At 37.7% G+C, this 26,458-nt stretch overlaps 2 protein-coding genes across 3 annotated transcripts in view; one reads left to right on the plus strand and one right to left on the minus strand.

Moving 5' to 3' along the window:
* LOC117985681 (neuropeptide SIFamide receptor-like) overlaps nucleotides 1–26,458 on the plus strand; it is a 185,762-nt gene that overhangs the window by 77,993 nt on the left and 81,311 nt on the right. For both annotated transcript variants that reach the window (XR_011237245.1, XM_034972442.2), the window contains exon 2: nucleotides 2,151–2,250. Coding sequence is in view for 1 of the 2 variants with exons in the window: in XM_034972442.2 (XP_034828333.1) it covers nucleotides 2,151–2,250 (100 nt within the window). In the remaining variant the exon portion in view is untranslated. The remainder of the gene's footprint in view (nucleotides 1–2,150; nucleotides 2,251–26,458) is intronic.
* LOC117985684 (cuticle protein 16.8) lies at nucleotides 15,938–18,518 on the minus strand. Its single transcript, XM_034972446.2, has 2 exons — nucleotides 18,445–18,518; nucleotides 15,938–16,238 (listed from the first exon to the last, which is right to left on the minus strand). The coding sequence occupies exons 1-2, from the start codon at nucleotides 18,454–18,456 to the stop codon at nucleotides 16,002–16,004; spliced, it is 249 nt and encodes an 82-aa protein (XP_034828337.1). The 5' UTR covers nucleotides 18,457–18,518; the 3' UTR covers nucleotides 15,938–16,001.

Below are 26,458 nucleotides of genomic sequence, written 5' to 3' on the forward strand. Positions count from 1 at the left end.
CATCGACCTACGTACTTCTGCTTGTTCCAGACAGTGCAAGGTGCTTTCCTTAAACCAATCTCTTGAGTAGTTGCGTTGGAGACAAGTCCTCCAACTCGACACAGGTCTACTCAAGTACTCCCAAAGTAATAGTGTAGCACCATTGCAGTTTGTATATATTTCATATTCACTTTGTTATTCGTTCAGGTAGGTTTCTTCATATAATTTCCGATATAAGTACCTAATAAATATGTTGCTATGCGTCTTGTACAGGCACTTTTAACATCTTCCAGGATAGACCCGCATTTTTGGGCATGAATCACATCCAATCTTCTGATATAAACAACTTAACCTCCAATCCGGGTTTATTAGTCTTGGGATGACCCTAATATGAATCAAACGCAGTTCCGATGTCCACAGTCTTATATTCAGGTACACTTGTAACATCCACTTAGTTTATATCTAGCTTAATTAATCACCTAGTACTTATATCTCGCTTAATTACTTTTATCTCGTCCATCTTTTTCTCTCGCTGCGTCCGTCCGACGCCGCTACCACTGTCACACCTCCACTCACGGGTGACAGATGGCAGGTTTTCTGTGTTGCCTACAATAGGGAATTTGCATGCAGTGTTTACTTTAAAATGATTTAACATAGTTGTGCATGATAGAAAAATCTATGTATTTATTATAGTTAGTAAGTTTTATGTTAAAATCGCTAGTAAACCATTCAATAAAAAATAAAAAAATAAAAATAGCAAATATTATGTGCTGAGTAAACGACGTACGAACCCACCGCAAACTTTCATACATATTTGAGTTACTTCGGTATGTTGTATTTGTTAATCTGGATTTTCATGAAATTACCTGTGCTGAGATATTACTAAACTAGCTTATTCTCGCGACTTCGTCCGTATGGACTAGACACAAATTTCAAACCCCCAAGGGGTTTTCGAAAAATCATTTCTTAGCGGATGTCTACGTCGTAATAGCTATCAGATCTGTCCAGTAGTTTGAGCTGTGAGTTGATAGATCAGTCAGTCAGTATCCTTTTCCTTTTATATTATATTTAGATGTGGTTTTGAAAGTTCGGATGTTTGTTGGAGTACCCAGGAGTACCAAGCGGTTAGGAAGGCGGTAGGTTACATTTTATCGCGAAAAATCAAAGAGTTCCCACGAGATTTTTAACAAACCCAAATTGAAGACGAAATCACGGGCATAGTGGAAAATTACGAAAAGAAAACTTCAATTTTCTTCGTAGCAATCAGGTAGAAAGTCGACACTCGACAGCTATCTACCAGGCATTCAGAAATTCATAATAAAATCTCATTTCCATACACCTGAGCATAATCGCGGCCGGGTCAAGGACTGATAATGTGGGTTACAGACGTACTCCAAAACACGCCTCATTAATGTAAAATCAGTTTCTTACTAAATCGATAAGATGCAACTCTTCCTTATTCCGCAACAAACTACAAACGACTGTAACGCAAGGAAGTAAGAAACAATTTGAGTTGCACACGACGTTGTCATTTCCGACTTTTGTGTCGTAATTCCGTTTATACCGGGACAAGGTTAAGTTGGAACGGGACGGTGATATGAGGGTTGTGGTCTGAGTGAGAGGGAGGGTGGATGTGGGAATGCAAGGCTGCCGGTTCGAGGTACAGTGACCTGACCTAGTTGGAGGTGCAGGCTATGGTGTAAATATTGATTCAGTGCGACCTGTTGAGGCGCTTTCGGATCTTTTGAAGGCGCCCAACTTACGGCTCATCTGGTATGAAAAAGGTTGAGAATTAATTAGGACGTTGAGTTATTAAATATGTACCTAGGTACGTTTTCTCCCTTTTGTTTGAAAATAGAAAATACACATTACAGACCACCTCTATGACGCAGTGATTGTGAGCGCTGCACAGTGTGTTATGAGACCCGATTTTGTCTCATTTTTTTATTTCAAAAATCGTTAGTATTTTATCATTCTAAGCACTAGAGTAAAACCTAGCATTCAGTCATTAGGTTTTTTTAATTGTCAAAGATGGTCAGGTCATGTTTGGTCTATATTCAGACCGGAAAAATTACGTGAGTAGTTACTAGTTAAGTAACTAGTGAGAACATACCTACCTACTATGCTTGATAGATTTTTTTGTGAAAACACTTGTTTTATTCTCATTGCAGCGTGGGTGCTGGGCTGGCTGATGTGCAAGACTGTGCCCTACGTGCAAGGACTCTCTGTGGCTGCCTCCGTCTACAGCCTGGTCGCTGTCTCACTTGACAGGTAAGTCTTTATATACCACAGATCAATGAAAATGAAAATGAAAATGAAAATCTTTTTTATTCGTATAAACTTTTACAAGTGCTTACGAATAGTCGGATGCATCTACCACTGGTTCGGAATGCCTTTCCTGCCGAGAAGAACCAGCAAGAAACTCGGCGGTTGCTCTTTTCAAATATTTGATAGAGGTACAAAATTATGCCATGTATAAAATAGTATTTGCAGTCTTGCGCGTTGCTGGAACGAGCTGCAGGTCAAATCCACGCTCTTTTATCATTTAGATAATCTTCAATTGTGTAATATGCTTTTTTCAGGAGCATATTTTTAATAGATTTTTTAAACTTGTGCAAAGGTAAGTCCAAAATAGTTTGCGGGATTTTATTATAAAAGGTAATACCAATACCCACAAATGACTTTTGGACTTTCCTGAGGCGGCTTTCAATCAATCAATCAGCCACTGCGTCCACTGCTGGACATAGGCCTTCCCAAGAGCGCGTCACCACGCACGATCCTCTGCCTTCCTCATCCACCCTTGTCAGTCCAGCGGGTTGCAGGTCGTCCCACACTGCGCTCACTGTTCCCACAGAACACGTCTGCGGTCTGCCCCAGCGGCCATCGGTTCTGCGGCAGACGTGGCGGCCCACTGCCACTTCAGCTGGCTAATTCATTGATACCACAGATACAGCATAGAAATAAACAAAACTAACTTCTTATTCTTTCTTATGGTGAAAATCTACACTAATATTATAAAGAGGAAAACTTTGTTTGTTTGTTTGTACTGAATAGGCTCAAAAACTACTGGACCGATTTTAAAAATTCTTTCACCATTCGAAAGCTACATTATCCACGAGTAACATAGGCTATATTTTATTTTGGATAAAAATAGGGTTCCGTAAGATATTTGGGTTTTTCGGACACAAGGTGTAAAAAATCAACCAGAAAAGTTACTTATTTTGCGTACGCTGCCTAAACTATAAAAGATAGAACCATAAAATGTTCTAATTAATTGTAGATCTTATAAATATCTACAAAAAAGTCCGCGACACACTATACCCATCTATGTCGAGTGAGGCACAGCAACCATTTTTTTATTTAAAAATCTTGAATTTTTTTTGGACTACATTTAAACGCGTTTATTTTACTCATGCTATTAATCCTTATCAAAATAAATGATTTCATCACTAAGAACAGTTTATGGAGATAATATTTGGTCTTTGAATGATTAAAATTGGACGTTTGGTTTTGAAGTTATGGCGAAATTAAAATATTACGATTTCTGCTGCACGGCCCGTTGTTATTATATAAAGAGGTAATGTCGTTAAGTTTGTTTGTAGGGGGTAATCTTTAGAACTACTGAACCGATTTTAAAAATTCTTTCACCAGTAGAAAGCTACATTATTCCTGAGTGACATAGGCTATACGGGATCTTTAAAAACCTAACTCTACGCGGGCGAAGCCGCGGGGATCAGCTAGTATTACAATAAAACTTAAAGCTAGCCTTATCTAGTTACTATACAAATCATGCCCGCCTGGAATGGTGCCAAGAATGCTGGCTGCATTGCCGCGCTGGACAGCCAAGCTGATCCGCAGCGCAAAATGAGCCAGCCCTTCTGTCACCAGATGAGGCTACGCGGTGAATTGTCTCGCAAACGGAACAAAGATGTAACTTTTGATAAGAGAGGCATTCTTGCGCCGCTTGCTGTTTTCAGCTGTTTCTGCTGCGGCTCCCGGTCTTGATGCTGTCTTCCTGATATGACACGGGGCCAATGTGTCAACGCAACGTGACGTTAATCTCTATATATAAAAATGAATCGCTAAATGTGTTGGTGATCGCAAATCTCGAGAACAGCTGAACCGACTTCGCTAATTCTTTTTTTATAATATTCCTTGAAGTACGAGGATGGTTCTTGCGCGAGAGAAAAATTAAAAAAAATTGAATCGACTGTTAGGCGGTGGTCAGATTCAAAAGCGTGATGAATAATATCTTCGATAGCTCCAGGACTGTAAGTGGAAGCTTCTAAGCAGTGGACTAGGATAAAGAAAGGAAAAATAAAGGATAACTCACGTATGCACGACAATTCTTCGTAAATTCCTTTTCTCTTCACTTCACTTTCTTTTCGCGAGAGAATCGACCACAGCTGAGGCGTTCAGGCGATTAGCGACACGTTTACACACGTTTTAACACGACACGGCGTCCGCCATTACGGGTTCTTGGAGCGGAGAAGCGAGCGCCCAGCACGATGTCTTTGTTGCGATTGATGCGCCTAGCATCGCAGGCGCAACGTGTGGCGAATAGGTGAAAGGCGATTTTGGTGCGAAGGAGTAAGATAAATATATGGGTACAGGAGTGTGAAGGAGAGAGCTGGCTTTAAGAATTTTAATTCTTACCATTTCCCCCGCCTGTGAGCTGTCAAGCTCGCAATTATGTAATAATAGAGAAAGGAGAAAAGAGATATAATTTATAAAAATAAAATACTTAAATATAGCTTTACTTACATATAAGTTTTTAAATTAAGCGGAAAATAATATTTAAGATCGTAAAATATACTTAAAAACTAATCAACTATATTTAAGTTATTCTAGTGGATAGGCAAAGGACAAAGCTTTACCACTGGTCTAATAAAAGAACCATTTTTCGCTTCTATTTCAGCAACTCCGGTAGAGCCATGTCTACCAGAAAATGTGCGAGTTATAAGACCTAACGGCCGTTGCAAAGCGGAGCTAACTCTTTCATATATGTTTAGAAAGAAAGCAAAACTCAAATCAAGAGCAAGTTCGAAGTGAACTGCCTTAAATACTAAACGTATAAATACACATAAGCGTGCGTTTCGTTTGCGAACCCCTCGTCCTCTTATGAAAGTTAGGTACAGAGGGCCGGCATAGTCTACTACGGTATGCCTAAAAGCGTTAGCTTGCTTTAAGCGGCGAGGTGGCAAATCAGCCATACTAGGAATTGTAGGTTTTGGATTTAATCTATAACCGTTAATGCATTTATGAATACGTTGTTTTATAGAGCGTTTGGCGGATAAAACCCAAAATCTCTGGCTAGTTACAGACAATAATATCTGAGGTCCAGCGTGAAGGTTTTCGCGGTAGTAATAATCAATTATTAAAATTATGTGTCCTTTTTTAGGCATCAAAATCGAATGTTTATAAATAAAATCAAAAGAGTAATAGCTCAAGCGAGCTCTGACATGAATAATGTTATCACGAATAAAATTTATTAATTTTTGAATAGCGCGTGAACATGCAGTTCCATTTTTTAATTTTTTAATTTCTATAATATGCGTGAGGAGAGGTTCGTCCAAAGTCAATTGTAAAATCCATAATTCTTTCATAATCAATTTAGCGTAAAGAATTACGGGGCCTACGAGTCTTAAAACATCGTAGAGTTGCGCAGTTGCGAAAAGAATAGAGCGTTTTGTACAATTTAGCGAGGGTTGAGATACGAAAAACGTTAAATAATCTTGAGCGGGAAACCAAAGCAAGCCTAAAATCTTGAAGTTGTTTTTATTATCAAGCGGTATGTCTTCAGATTGTCTGTGCGTTTTAGGTATGTGACGTAGTAATTCGGGGGAATTACTAGTCCATTTAATTAAGTCAAATCCACCGGATTTAAGTATGTGGATCAGCTGCTCAGCTATCTCTACTGCCTCTGAAGTAGAAGAGGCAGAGAATGCGAGATCATCTATGAACACATCCCTTTCGATGATTGCAGCAGCGGGCCACTTCTCTCTCTCTTGCTTAGCTACTTCGCGGAGAGCTCGAAGAGCTAAGAAGAGAGAGGAGCGCAATGAAACTGTGACACGATTGAGTTCGAACGTGTCTAGCGGGTCATCAATAGAGAATCTATATAAAATGCGTTGGTATTTACGATGCGGAGGGTGAGGGTGAACTTCGATACACAAATACATTTGCCTTCCATCGGCAAGAAATGTGATTTTGTAGAGACGAACATTTATTAAAATATTAAAGATTTCTGCTTGTAAATTGCAGCCTGTATGAAGAATATCATTTAAAGATATATCACAATCAGATTTCGTCGAGTCATCTAGGAAAATTCTGATACAAGTACTGGTTTTATCATCCCGAATAACAGGTCTGTGAGGTAAGTAGAACACTGGCGAAGTGGATTCTTCAGGAGAAACTCTAGAATTAACTGCAGCAAAGCGTCCATCGCTGTTGCCTGTAGTTGTGCTGACGTAAATATTCTCACAGTCTTGTTCTTCGGGACTCAAGAATTTCTGTTGCGGTACTTCTTCTACCTTCCAAAAATTTTCTAAAAGATTATCAAGCGGTACGGGACAAATAGAGCAAAAGGCAGAAGTGTGCGAAAATTGCGAAAGAATAGGCGCATGCCCTAGGATAACATACCCTAGAGATGTCTCTATGGCTGACGGAGAGCTATCGTTACCTGAGATTTTATTAAAAAGCAGAATATCACAATAAAGCTTTACTCCGATTAATATATCTATACAGCCTGGTTCAGAAAAACTATCATCAGCTAACGGAATATCTTTAATTAAATGGTCTAAAGCAGATACATCAACTCGTGTGTTCGGTAGCTGAGAAGTAATTTCTTCTACCACCAGAGGGCGTATATGATATTCTTTAGTGTCATCGTATCGAGAATTGAATTTAAAATCGGAAATCCCAAGTATCTTTTGAGAAGTTCCACCGATTCCCTGAACTTCAAAGAAACGGCTTTGCGTGTTAACAGGTAACGATAGTCTCTTGCAGCAAGACATAGAAATATAATCACTTTGTGAGCCGGGGTCAATGAGACAGCGCACAAAGTGAGAGCGATTGTACTTATCTAGTACTTTAATTTTAGCGGTGCCTAATAAAGCGGTAGTAGCGGGGTGATTGCGATAATCGCGCGATATAGAACATAAAGAAGCGTGTCCATTAGCGGACGAGCTAATAGTAAGCTCAGACTTAGCGGTTTGCTCAGTCGATTTAGTGACTGGCAAATTAGCGTGCGGGTTGTAATCATTAGCGATTTTATTAGCGATAGGTTCCGCTTGAATAGCGGTTAGCGTTGAAGAATTATGGTGCGGTGCGTTTCGTGCCGTGGAATTATTAACCACAACACTACAATTAGATTTACTAGCGTTAGAAAAGCATAATAAAGAAGAATGCCTTAAATTACAATGGGCACAGTTGCGTGAAGAAGAACAAGAAGAACTTCTATGGAGAATACTTAAGCAATTTGTACAGTAAGAATTCTTCTTCACTACTTCGAATCTTTCGTGCGGAGACAATTTCATAAAGTGCGGACATTTATATAAATGGATATGTTGTGAATTTTTGCATAGAATGCATCTAATATCATTTAACTTTTCGTTATTTTCAGTGGTAACGAAAGTTTTAGTTAATTTAGAAATAGGTGAGCCCTTAGGTTGTGATTTAATAACAGCGTGAGAATCAGAAGATTTAAAATTATTAGTCCTAGATAGAACTTTACTTTGTTCCTTAACAAATTCAATTAAGTTTTCATAAGAGGGCATCTTTTCTTTGCGATAAGTTATTTCAAAAAGCTTTACGGTATCTGCATCTAATTTTTGCAGTGCGAGATGTAACAAAATAAAATCAGTTAAATCTTTTAATTTTAATTGCTTAATTGCGTCTACAGCGGAATTAAAATTGTTTAAAAATGATTCAAGACCAGCGGCGCTATTATTATTTAATGATTTAAAATTTAATAACTGATTTAAATATGAGCTCGCTAACGAGCGATTATCATCATATTTTTCAATTAAAGCTTTCCAAATAATATGGTAATTTTCAGCACAAGTTGGCAACCCAGCACAAACAGAAGAAGCTTTATCTTTCAATTTACTTACCAAATAAAATACTTTTTCATTGTCGGTAAGATTCGGGTTGTCATGTATTAAGTTTTTAAACTGTTGGTAAAATAAGGGCCACTGTTTTATATCTCCGGAGAATTCCATTAATTCAATAGGAGGTAGGCGAGATTTTATTTTAGGATAATTCGAGATTGACTGCATAGCAATATTTTCAGAGTTAGTATTTTTATTATTAGAATAAGTCTCTAACACTTGTTTCACGAAACAGTACATTTCTTCAAACGAAGTCCATGATTGGTAACTAATTGTAGATTTAGGATCGAATTTCATTAGTGCCAAATTATATTGATCTAAATTTAATTCGAACTCTTTGCGCAAAGTATCAATATTAGACGCCTGTATCGATAATGATGATAATTTGGTGCGGTCAGAATCGACTTGCGACGCAGTATCATAAATTCTTTGTAAGCGCGCAAACATTGCGTCTCTTTTCGATTCCAATAATAATAGCTGAGTTTCATCGTTATCATACGACGTAGCAGCAGTCTTTTTACTCATTTTGAATGTTAAAAATTAAAGTTACCTAATCAAAACAAGTTTCTATTTTTAAAACGTTATTATCACTTTAATTTATTAAGTGTAGCGTTTAGAATCACAATAAATAATTGTATATTGTTTTTACAACACAACAATACACAACTATCAATTTTATTAAGTCGGCAAAACGTTAAAATAATCGTAAACTGATAAGAAAGCGCGTGACCATGAATGAGACACGCGTTTCGCGAGCGAATACAGTAGGTAAGATAAGTACCAGCGAGCGGCCGGCACACCTACTTATTATAATAGTTACCTACAGCCTACCAGAGCGACCTCTTCGGAGTGTTTCGAGTACGTAGCTATACAAGCGGTGCAGGCGCAGGGCGTTATATTTAGACGTATACTGGATAAGCAATTCGAAAGGCGTTGAGGAGAGTACCTACTTAGTTGCAAATGGATATTACTTATTACCACGAAATAAGGTTCAATATAATAGTTAGCGGGTGCGGTTAGTAGGAAAATAACTTATTCCTTTTGCCTACTATACTAAACTTACTAACGTGACTTTAAACTTTAATAACATTCAATTATTATGCGAAGTATAACGAAAAATGATTCTAGATTCGACTGTAAGCAGTTCTACTCAACCCAATAATTACCTATAGTTGATGTAGGTAGGTAGCAATTTTATTTAATAAATGAATATTATGTACAAATATCAAGTATTTATTTATTCTAGAGATATATTTATGCAAAAATATACACAAAATAACTTATTGTGTATACTTTACACAAAATAACTTATTGTGTATACTTTACACAAAATAAGCGTTTATTTTAGCGAAAAATAGGTATCTAATATATTATGGCGGAAGTATTACGCAAAAATATACACAAAATAACTTATTATGTATATTTTACATAAAATAAGCGTTTATTTTAGCGAAAAATAGGTATCTAATATATTATGGCGGAAGTATTACGCAAAAATATACACAAAATAACTTATTATGTATATTTTACATAAAATAAGCGTTTATTTAACGATAAATAGGTATATAATATATATTGTGGCGGGAATATTACGTAATAATATACACAAAATAACTTATTATGTATATCTTACATAAAATAAGCGTTTATTTAGCGATACATAGGTATATGATATATATTATGGCGAAAGTTACGTAAAAATATACACAAAATAACTTATTATGTATATTTTACATACAATAAGCGTTTATTTAGCGATAAATAAGTAAAACATAATGATAGAATCGCAAACGTGACACGTCACAGGCGGGGCGTTATGAATATGCTGCGAGAAAATTATATTTTTATTTTATACGGAATCAAACTTCCGGTCGTAAGGATCCAAAAACTATGGTCAGATTCAAAAAGCGTGATGAATAATATCTTCGATAGCTCCAGGACTGTAAGTGGAGGCTTCCAAGCAGTGGACAAAGGACAAAGAAAGGAAAAATAAAGGATAACTCACGTATGCGCGACAGTTCTTCGTAAATTCCTTTTCTGTTCACTTCACTTTCTTTTCGCGAGAGAATCGACCACAGCTGAGGCGTTCAGGCGATTAGCGACACGTTTACACACGTTTTAACACGACACGGCGTCCGCCATTACGGGTTCTTGGAGCGGAGAAGCGAGCGCCCAGCACGATGTCTTTGTTGCGATTGATGCGCCTAGCATCGCAGGCGCAACGTGTGGCGAATAGGTGAAAGGCGATTTTGGTGCGAAGGAGTAAGATAAATATATGGGTACAGGAGTGTGAAGGAGAGAGCTGGCTTTAAGAATTTTAATTCTTACCAGGCGGTACGAAGTTCGCTGGGGCAGCTAGTAATTAGGTAATAATTGTGTTAAAAATAAATAAAAATCATGATTTTCTTTTAATTACTCTTCTAGCCCCATAAATTACCGCAATACAAAAAAAATCACGTAATTTTATTACTACAGTCCAAGACCCTATTCTTTAATGAACCATATCAACCAGTTTTCAAAATAATTTGAACTGAACTTGACCTGGTCGTGTTCAGTACCTTCATAATTTGAAAATTTGGTCGGTCAGTAATTTTTGGCAAAAGACCTAACTGCTCACTCGGGGAGGTTTAATTGGAGGGTACTTTATTTATGTGGATGTAATATTTAAGTGGGGAGCTTGGGGTGCGCGGGCCTCAGCCGAAGGGTCTGTATTTGCGAATTTTAGAGGTCTCTTGTGTGGAATTAGTAAGGTTATTTACCTATACCTAGCCCATAAGGTAGTGTCATAGTTGTGTTTAAATCTTATTCATAATCCCTTAAATAAGTTTCAATGTGCCAGTTGAATCTATCATCGGCTAGGTATTGCCCATAGTTATATTATATATCTTGATATAATTATATACTCGTTAAAAGAAAAGCTGACTGACTGACTGACTGATCTACCAATGCACAGCTCAAACTACTGGACGGATCACGGACACTAACTATATTTTTTGTTTCGGAAAAATATAAAAGCATAAAAAATAGCTTCTCAAAGTGCCACCGATCAAGACAAAGGCCTTCCTAATTCCCCTGAAAACCCCATTGATAAATTTTTGGCACGCAAGACCTTCGGTATGCCTCAATCGCATTATGGGGTCTTTATTATAATGGGGCCCATCGGCACGGGTCAAGGTATTGTGGGAACCGGGACGGCCTTGGCGGCTCTCAGGTGAGCGCATTTGTCAACAGGGAGGGATCTTTGCGTCAAATTGATAAGGGAAACGTTTGCATAGGATCTGTGCTGTGTTCTGGCGCCTAGTTAGTTATAAGAGCAATTTTCCACGTGGCATATTTGCTATTATTAGGGTTCCGTTCCTCAAAAGAAAAAATCTGTCTGTCTGTCGGTCTGTCAAGAAACCTACAGGGTACTTCCCGTTGACCTAGAATCATGAAATTTGGCAGGTAGATCTTGTAACAGACATTCGGGGAAAAATCTGAAAACCGTGAGTTTGTGGTTACATCTCACAAAATAAATTGGACTAAAATAATTTGTGGCCATGGACTAATAATAATTAGTATTTTCAATTTTCGAAGTAATATAACTATATCAAGTGGGGTATCATATTCATATGAATGGTCTTTACCTGTACATTCTAAAATAGATTTTTATTTAGTTTTATGCATCATTGTTTTTGAATTATCGTGCAAAATTTCGAAAAAATACAACTGTAGTACGGAACCCTCGTTGTGCAAGCCCGACTCGCACTTGGCCGGTTTTATCTTGAAAGGCGTCGTAAACTGTTAATATAGGTAATTTTATTTTCGCTTGGCGGCACGGCTTTGTTGTTAAGTTGGTAACTAGCCACGGCCGATGCCTCCCACCAGATCAGACTAGTTTAGAAATTATAAAACTCTAAACCCCTGCCGGGAATCGAACCCGGGACCTCCCACTAATAAGACCATAGTGCTTACCACTGCGCCAGGGAAGTCGTCATAGAAATGTGATTCTTCAAAATTAACACATTTTTCAAAACCGTAATTGACCCAAAACCTGTTTTCAATTTTTCTAAAAGTTTCAGTGTATAACATTTTTTCTAGCACTACAATTTTATCTATTCAATAGAAGTGCATGAAATCCCGTTGAAAACATGGAAATATTCGCTTCAATAGGGGAGCGTAGGTAATGCACTGCAGAGAGTAAATCTGTAAGCTCTAGAGACGCCAGAATTAATTCCAGTCACGTAGACAAATTTTCATTACATTCACTAACTTGTATGAATGCCAGTCCGCATTTTACATCTGCTTATGATGTTATAAATGGGTGCACCTATTTTGTTTCAGAAATTATCGTATAAATAGAAAACTAAGTATATCTTATTTTCTTATTTTAAATACTTACTGCCGTACTCAGAGTCCCTTAATCGTTACTTAAGTTTAGTTAAAACGTGACAGAGCTATATCTTTCACATAAATCTGTCTCGTTTTAACTCAATCTTAAGTAACGATTAGCGACTCTGAGTACGGCAGTTATTTTCATATTTTTAACGACCTCCCTAGCACAGTGGTAAGCGCTGTGGTCTTTTAGTGGGAGGTCCGGGGTTCGATTCCTGGCGGGGATATTTTGTTTTTTAAAAGAATATTAGCCAAGTTAATTGCTGACTAATATTCCCCTTTCCCCTCTAAAGCTTGTGCTAGGAGTAGGTACGACAATAGTGCAACGGGTGGGATTTGAACCAGCGACCTTTCGGTTTTCAGACCGCTCCTTTAACCGTTGAGCTATCGAGGCTCTAGGAAATGTCTAAACCAGTCTAGTCTGGTGGGAGGTCTAGGCCGTGGTTATAGTTACCACCCTACTGGTAAAGCCGTGCTGATAAGCGATTTAGCATTCCGGTACGATGCCGTGTAAAAACCAAATGGGTGTGGGTTTAACTAAAACAAAAAGTACCATACCCCTTCTAGCCCGCTTTCATCTTAGACTGCATCATCACTTACCACCAGGTGAGATTGCAGTCAAGGGCTAACTTTTATCTGAATAAAAAAAAAGTTGCAACGTCAGACATTCAGGGAACACCTACGCTGGAGAAACGTTAGTATAAAGGGGGCTCTTAATGCCACCGGACATCAAAGAAACATTAACTTAAAACTACTTTATATCCTTGACAAAGACCTAATAATTAAATTCACAGCACACACAGAGGGTAGTCGTTAGTTGCAGCTAAACTACAACATTCTAGTCACGAGTATAATTAAAATGGTCTCTCTCCATACATTTACCTTTCAATTGTGATAGCTTTAGTGTTTTCATAAACTAGAAGTTTCAAAGGTTATTGTCCTGAAAGGGAGTTTTTCAGGTAAAAATATAGCTGAGCCAGGTGTTTACAACGATCTATATAAACTTATTGTGTAAGAGATTTATTTTATTACTTTTGTTGTACCTGTGGCTTTGTCATAAACTAGCTTATGCTCGCGACTTGGTCCGCGTGGACTACACAAATTTCAAACCCCTATTAATTCACCCCCTTAAGGAATGTTACATCATTGAATTCTTCTTGATGGCATAAGTGTTACTGGCTACATAACATTAAAAAAAACCGGCCAAGTGCGAGTCAGGCTTGCGCACCGAAGGATCCGTACTTCAGTGGTATTTTATCGTCATTTTGCACGATAAATCAAAAAATATTATGCATAAAAATAAATAAAAATCTGTTTTAGAATGTACACGTAACATTTTCAAAAATCCTTTCTTAGCGGATGCCTACGTCATAATAGCTACCTGCATGCCAAATTTTAGCCCGATCCGTCCAGCAGCAGCTGTGCGTTGATAGATCAGTCAGTCAGTCACCTTTTCCTTTTAATATTTAGACTAAGTTATGCCCGCGGCTTCATCGGCGTGAATTTTAGTTTTGTACAACTCGAAGGGTTTTTTTAATCAAAATTTGCAGTGGTGCAGAAGAGTGAGAACTACGAAGTAGCACAGCATCAAACTCTTTTCAGGGTTCCGTACCTCAAAAGAAAAAAAGGAACCCTTAAAGGATCACTTTACTGTCTGTCTGTCATGTCTCTCAAGAAACCTACGGGGTACTTTCCGTTGACGTAGAAACATGAAAGGCTGGTTCAGGTAGGTCTTATAGCACAAGTGAAGGTAAAAAATCCAAAAACGGTGAATTTGTATTTACATCCCAAAAAAAATGTACGATGGCACGGAACCCTTCGTGTGCGCGTCCGATTCGCTGTTGACTGCTTTTTTTCCTCATGAGAAAATCATCTTCATGTAGCATAGTAGCCAGTTACAGGCTAGTACTACAACAAAAAAAAATGAAATAACAGCCTCCAAGAAAAATACGATGGTAAACTAACAAAACCCCATTCATTTCCCAAGTAGAGACTCGAAGATAAAATAACAAAGCAGGAAAATTGGCATGGAAAGCTCGCGAAAAGAATTCTATTTTCCCTCACATCACCCGCATCGTACTTCTGACCCAAATATAACCAAATTGGTTTTCAATTTCCATCCGCAAACACTTATCAGGGCTTGTTAATTTTATTAGGGCTTTTTTAGGAACGAGTGACTTTGTACAGGCTTAGCCTTGAATTTTTAGGTTAGCGCAGACACAAGACCATTTCTTAATTTTATTTTACGTGTAGGACTGTAGGTATATTGGTAAAAGCTGTGATAGCCTAGTGGTTAGGACGACCGCATCCTATTAGGGAGATCGGGCCCGGGGGGTTCGATCCCGGACACGCACCTCTAACTTTTATACCTATGCCTTTGAAATTAAATATCACTTGTTTTAACGGTGAAATAAACATTTTGAGGAAACCTGCATGCCTGAGTATTCTCCATGATGTTCTCAAAGGTGTGTCATCATCATCATCATGATCAACCCATCGCCGGCTCACTACAGAGCACGGGTCTCCTCTCAGAGCGAGAAGGGTTTTGGCCATAGTCTACCACGCTGGCCATGTGCGGATTGGTAGACGTCACACACCTTTGGCCAAACGATAGGATTCGTTAAAATATGAGTTTTAGATATTCCCAGTAATATATTATCATAAATCACATTAGGTATAGGACATTAGCAGAGATTTATCTCGCGTGCAATATGCCCCATTTCGTATTCCGGGCACAGATGACGGTGTCATTGACACGGGCTTTAATTTATACAAGATATTACTACGGATTTATACAAGACTAACTGAACTTAATTAATTTTAAAAAGTAAAAACACACAAAAAAAATATACTCCTGTAGAAATAAAATAGCAATATCTATTATTTGATATTTCAGTATTATAAGAGGCGATAAGAATCACAAAGGGATCTATGTCCTTAGGAGGAGATAGAAAAATTATAAATTAATACTTTAGTTACCAGCATCTATAGAGTAGAATAGTAAAAAGTGAAAAAGGCACTAGTGGTTAAGTGGCTTCTACCTCCTGTTAGGGGGTATCCAATTTGATACCGGGGAGGTACGCACCTCTTAGAACTTTTAGGAGTTAATGCGCGTTTTATACAATTAAGAATTTAAGGGGAAGGGAAGAATCAATCGTGACGTTCCTACGTTCCAAAGTTAAACCTAAAATTTTCCATAATATTCTGAAAGTAAAATAAAGTCATCAAAAGTAATAGACTTTTGATGACTTTATTTTACTTAAAAATCAAAGATTGTTAAATCCGCACTTGGTCAGCGTGGTGGACACCGGCTTTATACCTTCCAACTAAAAAATAACGTCGTGGAAGAATAATAACATTACCAATGTGCACCAACTTAAAATCTAAATTTTTAATTCATTCTTTTTTGATTTGGAACCACAGAAATATTAAAAAATTGCTTGTTTACAGATGATTATAAAAAAACTACAATATTTATAAAAAAATATATATTATAATATTTACTATCACAATAAGATCACAATGTTTCACTCCAATTTAATGGTGGTGCACGGCCACAATGGGCGCAACATGGTGTTTGACCACGGGCACTATGGGCGCGGCGTGGACGATGGGCGCGTGCACGATGGGCGCCGGGTGCACCACCGCACTGTGGGAGACCACTGGGTGAGCGACCACGGGAGCTACGTGGTGGGCCACTACAGGGTGTGCAACGGGTACTATGGGCGCTATCACACCACAGTGCGCGATGGCCACGATGGCTAGGAGGATTGTCTGTAACACATAATAATAAAATTTTATGAAAGAATGAATGAATGAATATACTTTTATTGTAGGTACACCACTATTAATCCTACTTTGGAAGTTGAAAATGCTAATTATTTGTTCATGAATACATTTTAATTTTTTTTGTGATGTGACTACAAATTCACGGTTTTCGGATTTTTTCCTATACTTGTGCTAGATAAGACCTACCTACCTGCCGAATTTCATGATTCTAGGTCAACGGGAAGTACCCTATAGGTTTTCTTGACAGACACGACAGACAACGAAGTGATCCTAAGGGTTCCTTTTTCCTTTTCAGGTACGAAACCCTAAAAATAGTAAATAATAATTATAGTATAGAAATAAGTAGGTTTAGATCTGGGCTAACAGCTGAGAAGGTATCCAAATTGTAGGTTGAGGACAAGTTTGTTGGACTTTTAGCATTTTTAGGGTTCCTTATCCAAAGGGTAAAAGGGGACCCTGAGACGCCGCTGTCTGTCTGTCACCAGGATGTATCTCATGAACCGTATCACGGTGGACAGTTGAAATTTTCACAGATGATGTATTTCTGTTGCCGCTATTACAAGTTGTAATTTAGGTACAACAAATACTAAAAAACAGAATAGAATAAATATTTAAGGGGGCTCCCATACAACAAACGTGATTTTTGGCCATTTTTATCGATAACTAGCTGATGCCCGCGACTTCGTACGCGCGTGGATTTATGTTTTTAAAATCCCGGGGGAACTCTTTGATTTTCCGGGATAAAAAGTAGCCTATGTCACTCTCCAGGTCTTTAACTATACCCATGCAAAAATCATTTCAATCGGTTGCTCCGTTGCGACGTAATTCAAGGACAAACCAACAAAGTACAAACCAAACAAACAAACACACTTTCGCATTTATAATAGGGGTAGTGATGGTACGGAACCCTTCGTGCTCGTGTCCGACTCGCACTTGGCTGGTTTTTTCCCATAATTTTTTGATAAAAATAATACATTACACCTCTAGGTACTTATTGCTGATTGGATCTGACAGACTTATAGCTGCGAATGAAAAACGAGCTGTGAACGAAATTAGCACAAAAATTCTCTCTCAGAAATAATTTTCAGTTCGTGGAAGAAAATTGGTCGTTACAGTAAATTGAATAAGACTATTATGAAATTCAATATTTGTTCAACCCAAAACCCCACCCTGGACCGTGGTAGTGAATTTGATATTTCCATTATTATTAAGATTTAAGTATTTCTTGAACCAAAGACTTTTTTAGATAGGTATTTGTAATGTAACTGATGTTTATTGTATATATTATTATTATACGTGAGCTAAGCACATTGAATTACTCGGTACTCGAAGGTTATTGAGAGAGAGAACCAGCGAGTGCCAGACCTTCGTTATTTTATAAAAACTAAAAGTTTCTCTGCGTATTGCCCTCAGCACAAGAAGGAACGATCAGCGACTATGAAGTTTGGTTCATGGTGGCTTTGGGACATAACTAAAAATCTTACGTCAAAGTATAAAATCTGACATATCGGGATAGCGCGGGAGACGTGCGGGTGTGCGGAGCGTCCCCCCGCCTCATACCCCGATTGTCATCTCGACCTATCGCGTATTCAAATGAGAACCAAACTACATTTGTATGGAGAGCGCTGGGAAAACTTCTCAACTAAACTTGACACTTTGTTGGACTTAAAATTCACAGAATAATTGATGGTTTTTAAAATTCATCTTTTTTAATCATCATCATCATCGTAATAATCTGTATATATAAAATTCAAAGTCCTGACTGACTGACTGACATATATATCAACGCACAGCCTAAACCGCTGGTCTTAGAGACATGAAATTTTGAGGGTGTGTTCTTTGTAAAGAGTAGGTATCCACTAAGAAAGGATTTTTCGAAATTCTACCCCTAAGTGGGTTAAATAGGGGATGAAAGTTTGTACGAAAGTACGTCATTTTTCAAATTATTTGCATGAAAATTGGTATTTGGGTTTTCGGTTACCAATGAAGAAATACGTGTTCCAGGATTTTTGGAAATTCAACCCCCACCTCTATTTTCTGAATTCCACCCGATCGAAGCCGGGGTGGGTCAGCTAGTAATTAATTGTTTCTGATAACATTTGCAATCAAAATGATGATTCTCTAATGAATTCATGTTTTTCAATTGTATTTATTTTACAATAATAAAATAGATAATTGTAGTAAAACTCACCAGTTTAATCATTTTGTAATGTTTAAAGGAAACCGTGCGGTTGAAGGAAGTCGACTAGACTTGTGTATTGAGCGGTTAGTCCTAGCCCTTTTATAGGTCCTAGGCTTTATTCTCTAGGCTAAATATCTGTAATAAATCCTTACTCTGTTGTTAGGCAACGCGCAACCTGAGTGTGAGACTAAAACGCGGTATGTACAGGCTGATTTTATAAATTGGCTTTACTTTTTAAAATTAAATAAAAACGACGGTGCGAAGCTGTGATAGCCTAGTGGTTAGGACGTCCGCCTTCTAATCGGAGGTCGGGGGTTCGATCCGGGGCACGCACCTCTAACTTTTCGGAGTTATGTGTGTTTTAACTTTGAATTAATTAAATTAATATCACTTGCTTTAACGGTGAAGGAAAACATCGTGTGGAAACCTGCATGCCTGAGAGGTCTCCATAATGTTCTCAAAGGTGTGTGAAGTCTACCAATCCGAACATGGCCAGGGTGGTAGACTATGGCCAAAAACCCTTCTCACTCTGAGACGAGACCCGTGCTCTGTACCCGTAGTACAAGATTTTACGTCTCACCAAACGAAACCAAATTCGAGAGTCAAAATACTTCCGCGTTACAGTAAAATGGACCTAAACAGCCTTGAATTGAAGTCAAATATTCAATGCCACTGATTTTAATTTCGCAATGTTTCCGCTTGGAGCGCTGGCTGTAGAAGTGTAGACAAACTTGAACTTTAAAACAAGGCATTTAAGATCCAGTTTACTGTAACGCGGAAGTATTTCGACTCTCGAATTTGGTTTGGTTTGGTTTGGTGAGACGTAAAATCTTGTACTACGGGTACTGGAGTGAGTAACGGTTTCGGGGACAGATAAGACGATAGAAATATTATGTAGAAATCTTCTAAATATTATATAAAATACTAGCTCATACCCGCGACTTCATCCGGATAGACTATTCAAATTTTAAACGCCTATTTTTTTTTTTTTTTTTTTTTTTTTTTTTTTTATAAATAATATTAGCCATGTTAAATGACTAATATTCCCCTTTCCCCTCCAACTAAGCGTAAAGCTTGTGCTAGGAGTAGGTACGACAATAGTGCAACGGGCGGGGTTTGAACCGTGGACCTTTCGGTTTTCAGTCCACTCCTTTACCTGTTGAGCTATTGAGGCTCAAAATTGAGGCTATTTTACCGCCTTAGGGGTTGAACTTTTGAAATTTTAAAAATCCTTTCTTAGCCACGTTATAATAGCTATCAGTATGACAAACTTCGCCTTGATCCGTCCAGTAGTTTAAGCTGTGCATTGATAGATCAGTCAGTCAGTCAGTCACCTTTTCCTTTTATATATTTAAAAGTGAAGATATAAAGGGGGTAATGACCCCCAGTAATGAAGAGAGAAAATTGGCGAACATTTTATTTTTCATGTAAAATGTTAGATCGGTAGTGATTTTGTTGGTAAACACTATCTTTCTAAGACAATGGTCTCCGTAGCAGTAAAGCATTTTACTACAAAGTTTTTCCACCCTTTCTCCGTACACCAATGGTCGTTATACCCACATTTTTAGGGTTCCGTACCTTAAAAAGTCAAAGTCAAAGTCAAATATTTTATTCAAAATCAGTACCCATATTATCAGTACCCATATTATAAATGCGAAAGTGTGTTTGTTTGTTGGTTTGTTAGTTTGTTGGCTTGTTGGTTTGTCCTTCAATCACATCGCAATGGAGCAACGGATAGTCGTGATTTTTGCATGGGGTATAGTTAAAGACTTGGAGAGTAAGATAGGCTACCTTTTATCTCGGGAAATCAAAGAGTTCCCACGGGATTTTTAAAAACCTAAATCCAAGCGAATGAAGTCGCGGGCATCAGCTAGTAGCTCATAAACTACACTTTTTTTTTTTTTTTTTTTTTTTTTTTTTTTTTTTTTTTTTTTTTTTTTTTATTATTATTAACACACAAGAAAATTTACATATAATAGGTAGTACGCATTGTAAAAAAACCACAGAGGTTTGACCCTCAATGCGTACGTCTGCGCATTACATCATGCCTACTTAGTCATAAAACAAAATTAGAAATAATACTATTACTATATTATAATAAAATAACTTAATGTTAAAAACAAAGAACATATAATACATATACATATATACACATATATGTATATACATACATATATGGATATACACACATGCACATACACATATATTTTAACAGGTGACATTATTATTTATGTACTTATTATACGTGCGACAATTTGATGGTCGGTTGTTGGATTTGTAAGGAAAAAAGAAACCCTTATAGGATCACTTTGTTGTCTGTCTGTCGGTCAGTCCGTTAACCATCTGTCGTGTCTGCAAAGAAAACCTATAGGGTACTTCCCAATCCAATCCAATCCATCAGCCTGTTTGCGTCCACTGCTGGACATAGGCCTTTCCAAGAGCGCGCCACCAAACACGGTCCTCCGCCTTCCTCATCCAACCGCTCTCCACCACCTTAATCGGGAATAGCAGGGCTGCCGGGAACTGGGGGCCTTTGTCTGTTGGCGCTGCTCATTAGAAGTAGTGCCCGTACAGACCACGCTGGGCAAGCGGGGTGGTCAGCGCAGGGCTGTAGGCTATTTCGCACCAGTGACGCTGCTGCCCGTCTCTGGTCTATATTATTTAAAGCCAAGCCATATGGAATGGTTATCCCGCCATTCTTCGGTCGTCATATCCTCGTCCGCTGATTCGCAGGCGGCAGGGGGCACCACGTGCAGGTGAGGTTGACATTTGGGGTGCTAAGATGTTAGCGCACCCCCTTACCCCCCGTTCTTCCCGTACTTCCCGTTGACCTAGAATCATGAAATTTGGCAGGTAGGTTGATCTTATAGCACAGTAAAGTAAAGTAAAGAAAAAAATCTAAAAACCGTGAATGTCGTTAAGTCATCAAAATAAATAATTTTCTAATTCACATACACATAGATGACTGGTGTTCTACATAAAACTGTTAGGTATACGGAACCCTTCGTGTCCGAGTCCGACTCACACTTGTCCGGTTTTTCTTCACCACCCTGAAAGCATAGCTAAATTTCTAGCGATATAAATTTATATGCTTTATAGTTATTTCTAGACTGACTCATGCACAAAAAGTTGTCTACTAAGCTAAATCGTTTCTAGATAAACACGCTTTTCGTTTAGAAACGCGGGACTTTCCATTAGGTTTATCGAAAAAATATTTAAGCTTGACGGGATTCCTAAACTTTCTTTGGGTATCATATTATTTACCTAATCACAATTTTTCCGCAATTTTCTTTTCTTGCTTTTAATTTACATTTCAAAAATGTATCGAAGTTGGAAAACATTATGAAAAACACGCCTAATAAATTGTACCTAATTGTAAAATAACGTGGGGAAAGTTAAAAGTTAAATTTTGAATTATTTTTTGTTAGAAAGGGATTTTTAAAATTTTAATATGGTTGTATGACCCATTTTAGAATTATGTTTAAATTTCCATACTAATCTATATATATATATAAAAGGAAAAGGTGACTGACTGACTGACTGACTGACTGACTGATCTATCAACGCACAGCTCAAACTACTGGACGGATCTGGCTGAAATTTGGCATGCAGATAGCTATTATGACGTAGGCATCCGCTAAGAAAGGATTTTTGAAAATTCATCTCCTAAGGGGGTGAAAAAGGGGTTTGAAATTTTGTAGTCCACGCGGACGAAGTCGCGAGCATAAGCTAGTAATATTATAAATGCGAAAATGTGTCTGTCACTTCAGCTTTTCACGGCTCAACCGTTCAAACGATTTTGACGAAATTTGGTACAGAGGTAGCTTGCAACCCGGGGAAGGACATAGGCTACTTTTTATCCCGGAACATTTAGGACTTCCCACAGGATTTTTAAAAACCTAAATCCACGCGTACGAAGTTGTCGTGCATGAGCTAGTTATAAATAAAACATTTTAATAATTACATATTTTACCTATTTTACACCATAAGGCATCATCCTCCTTGGCATTTTCATTATTAAATATCGAAGCAGCCTGTATATAGGTTTAAAGACACATTACTCGGCGATCGGGTCGCGATGTATGAACAGAGAATGAATTAATTGGTCCTGTAGAGATGCAGACCTTTGCTAGCCGCCTATGTCGAGGTCGTGTCGTCTCTAATGAAGAAAATACGGAAATCCGAGACCTATTTTAGGGTTCCGTACCTCAAAAGGAACCCTTATAGGATCACTTTGTTGTCTGTCTGTCTGTCAAGAAAACCTATAGGGTACCTTCCGTTGACCTAGAACCATGAAATTTTATTTATTTATTTTTTATTTTGTTTATTTGAAAGTAATCAACAGCGTAAATACATAATTATTATTTAAATTTAGATCTAGTTATAACAGAAGGCCAAAAGAGATGAGCCAAATTTGGTGGTGGTGGTCTTATAGTACAAGTAAAGGAATAAATCCGAAAACCGTGCTTTACTTGTGCATTCTAAACAGATTTTTGTTTATTTGTATGTATAATAGTTTTTGATTTATCGTGCAAAACGTCGAAAAAGTACAACTGCAGTACGGAACCTTCGGTGCGCGAGCCTGACTCGCACTTGGCTGGTTTTATTTGTATGGATAAGAAAATACAGGAAATAACTGTCTGGTATATGGTGTGTGCTATTTCATACTAGCTGATGCCCACGACTTCTTTCGCGTGGATTTAGGTTTTTGAAATCCCGGGGGAACTAATACTAAGAATACAGTTTTTTTTTTTGAAAAATCTATGACCTAAAATCTCAAATCATGCACATAGCACGTGCACTATAGTCTATAATGTATATCGAGTCCCAGGGGTGGATTCGCGTGCAGTCACTAGCGAAGCGCAGATGGATTACTTTGCCGTTTTTACTTTGCGGATTAGATTTCCGGGATATATCTGGCACTTCATCTTTTAATGGACTAGCTTATGCTCGCGACTTCGTCCGCGTGGACTACAAAATTTCAAAACCCTATTTCACCCCCTTAGGAGTTGAATTTTCAAAAATCCTTTCTTAGCGGATGCCTACGTCATAATAGCTATCTGCATGCCAAATTTTAGCCCGATCCGTCCAGTAGTTTGAGCTGTGCGTTGATAGATCAGTCAGTCATTCAGTCAGTCAGTCAGTCAGTCACCTATTCCTTTTATATAATTATAGATTACTAACGCTTACTGAATCCGAAATCCGAATTCCATGTTTTACGTTGAACTTAGATGTTTTAAATTTTTACACTGACCGAAAAAAACCGGCCAAGTGCGAGTCAGTCTCGTGCACTGAGGGTTCCGTACTACAATCATATTAAGCGACATTTTACACGATATCCAAAAACTATTATGTCTAAAAATAAACCCACTTGCTACAGTAATCTCTCTGTGAAAGTTGCAAATAGCAATATTTGCTCATGAACACAATTAAATTTTTTCTTATGATGTAACCACAAATTCATGGTTTTTAGATTTTTCCCTCATGTCTGCTGTAAGACCTACGTAGCTTCTTGCCAAATTTCATGATTCATTCCCCTAGATCAATGGGAAGTACCCTTGAGGTTTCTTGACAGACAGACAGACGGACAGACAGACGGACAGAAAGTGATCCTATAAGGGTTCCGTTTTTCCTTTTGAGGTACGGAACCCTAAAAATTATCTAAGTATACCTAATACTTGTTTTTGTTTTGATTTTGGTCACTCTTTTGCTTTGCTGTGGAGTGTGGATACCACCACTTAAATTATCAAATTAGATCTCAGCCAAACGCTAGCTAATATCATCGAATAAAAAGTCATGAAACAGGTAGATACAATGAAAATGGTAAGAAATAAAAAAATCTAAGGCTTTATTAAATATGGTTGTAATGAAGTTTCAAAGTCCCCTTGAAGATAAAGCCATTATTTAGAGGCTATCTTGATAGCTGATTAGGTCAGAGTTAGCCAGATTAATTAAAACTGATAATCATTTAACAATTTTAATAACACTTTATTATCCTCAGACACATTTCTGGCTAAAGTAAAAACTTTTTGTCAAGTTTTCAAATTAATTATTTTCAAATCAAACTGAAAAGTAAATAAAAATCTTGGTCCTGCGTAGCGATCTTTTTAGAAACAATTTTTTAAATATTCCACGTTTTTAGCGGTAACTCAACTTTTTATGTAGGTACTATGTAATCGCTTTTTGGAAATAGGACGGTATCGCATCTAGTTTTATACGGCTAAGGGAGGTTACCCACGGTGACTTTATGCAGCGATTCAGTAGTAAAGATGGGCGTTATTGGCTATTTGTGACAACGGTTATCCAACAGTTATTTAGTTTCAATACCGATATTGATAACAGTTGCCGAATATCGGTATCAGAGTTGACGCGCAACAGTTTCCGTTGTAGTAACTAAGCTAGCTGCCGTATCAATACCATCTGCATAGCTAGCGCGCGCATATTTCACTAAAATAAAACCAATTTTACTTTCATGAATATCGTGAAGTAATCACAACCTTAAGTTCATAGCAGCAAAGTTTAATTATAATGATCATTGACATAAATCAAACTATAGTGGACGCCTGCACGGATAGTTTGCCACAGTTCAGTTAACCAAAAACATTTCACGAAGATTGATAAACCAAAGAGGACCTTATCTCTATTACTCTAAGGCTATCTGTAATAAGATTGATAGATCAAAGTGTAATGGACAAGTACTTGTACAGTTACGCCTTAGCGTAATAGAGATAAGGTCGGCTTTGGTTTATCAAGTTCTTAGTTACTAAGCCGGTAGCCAATAACCGCTCCTTCTCAGCTTTCAGTGAGGAAACACTTAGAAAGAAAGAGAAGGCATAATTATTGCGTTTCTAGTTACCAAAAAATCAAACAATGCATTGTCAGTTGCCAGTTGGCAGCGTTGCGTTGTCAGGTGGTTCGTCATAGATGATAGCTGATAACCGTTGTTAGCTACGACAATAACGCTACGGTACGCTATAGGCACGGCAGCGGTTTTCAGTTACGTTAAGCTATAGCGGACACATGTCTATTCAGTAGATATACAGTCGCGATACTCCGCTAGTCGTATAGGTACCTTCACCCACGTAACAATTATGATTTTGCATCGCTACTATCACGATATGATATAGCATCGATATAATTTTTTACTTTAAATAAACTAAATTCTTTTATTTTAAGATGAAAGTACACCAAATAATAATTTTAAATAAAATAAAATGTACAGGTTTGTATGGATGTTTCTTAAAAAACTTTTTTATAAAAATGATATGAAATGTTTCCGTGAGTAAAGCCGTGTGATTATATATCCAAGCTACCTTGCCTGGTGACACAGCTGTTATGATGACGTGTCCCCACGGCCGTCGCCCGCGAGTCGGTCGTAAATTAGTTAATCGCAGGTTAATTATTGCGGCGGCCAATTAGCAGATTGGTCGTCTGCAAATATTTACAAAATGTCGGGAGGTTTAACAGGCAGAAGAACGATGGTAATTGGTTCTTAAGGGCTGACACATACAGATGGAGTAGAGTGGACCCGAGTCTATTGATAACATACTTTTTGAGAAGAACTCCCATGCATACCTACAGGTTTCCACACGATGTTTCCTGTACCGTTAAAGCAAGGGATATTTAATTGCTTAAATCGTACATAACACTGAAAAATTAGATTTAGTAATCGCACAAATCTCTTTAATAACTAGACTATTCACAGCTTTTTACTTAGATATTGCCTTGCTGCGCCTGAGCGTGACTAAGTGTGTAGTGCGCCACTAACGTTATGCCAAAGTAAATAAAGCCTTTTGAAAGTTTGTAATAAAGAAAGAGATGCTTCAACTCTGCTGGTGTATGTTGTGCCTAAGATTAGCTCAACCGGAAGAGAGGTCATTTTAAAATTCTACTTGACGCGTTACGATGTGCTCACCATAAGGTGCGCATCGTGCAAGATTCTTACATTTTGTAGGTATTTAGAAGCTTTTTTTAATGAATTTTTATAATTTTTTTTTATTGAAAATAAAATCTAATCATCTAA

The sequence above is a fragment of the Maniola hyperantus genome, chromosome 10 (genome assembly GCF_902806685.2).
Source record: "Maniola hyperantus chromosome 10, iAphHyp1.2, whole genome shotgun sequence".
Classification (NCBI taxonomy): domain Eukaryota; kingdom Metazoa; phylum Arthropoda; class Insecta; order Lepidoptera; family Nymphalidae; genus Maniola; species Maniola hyperantus.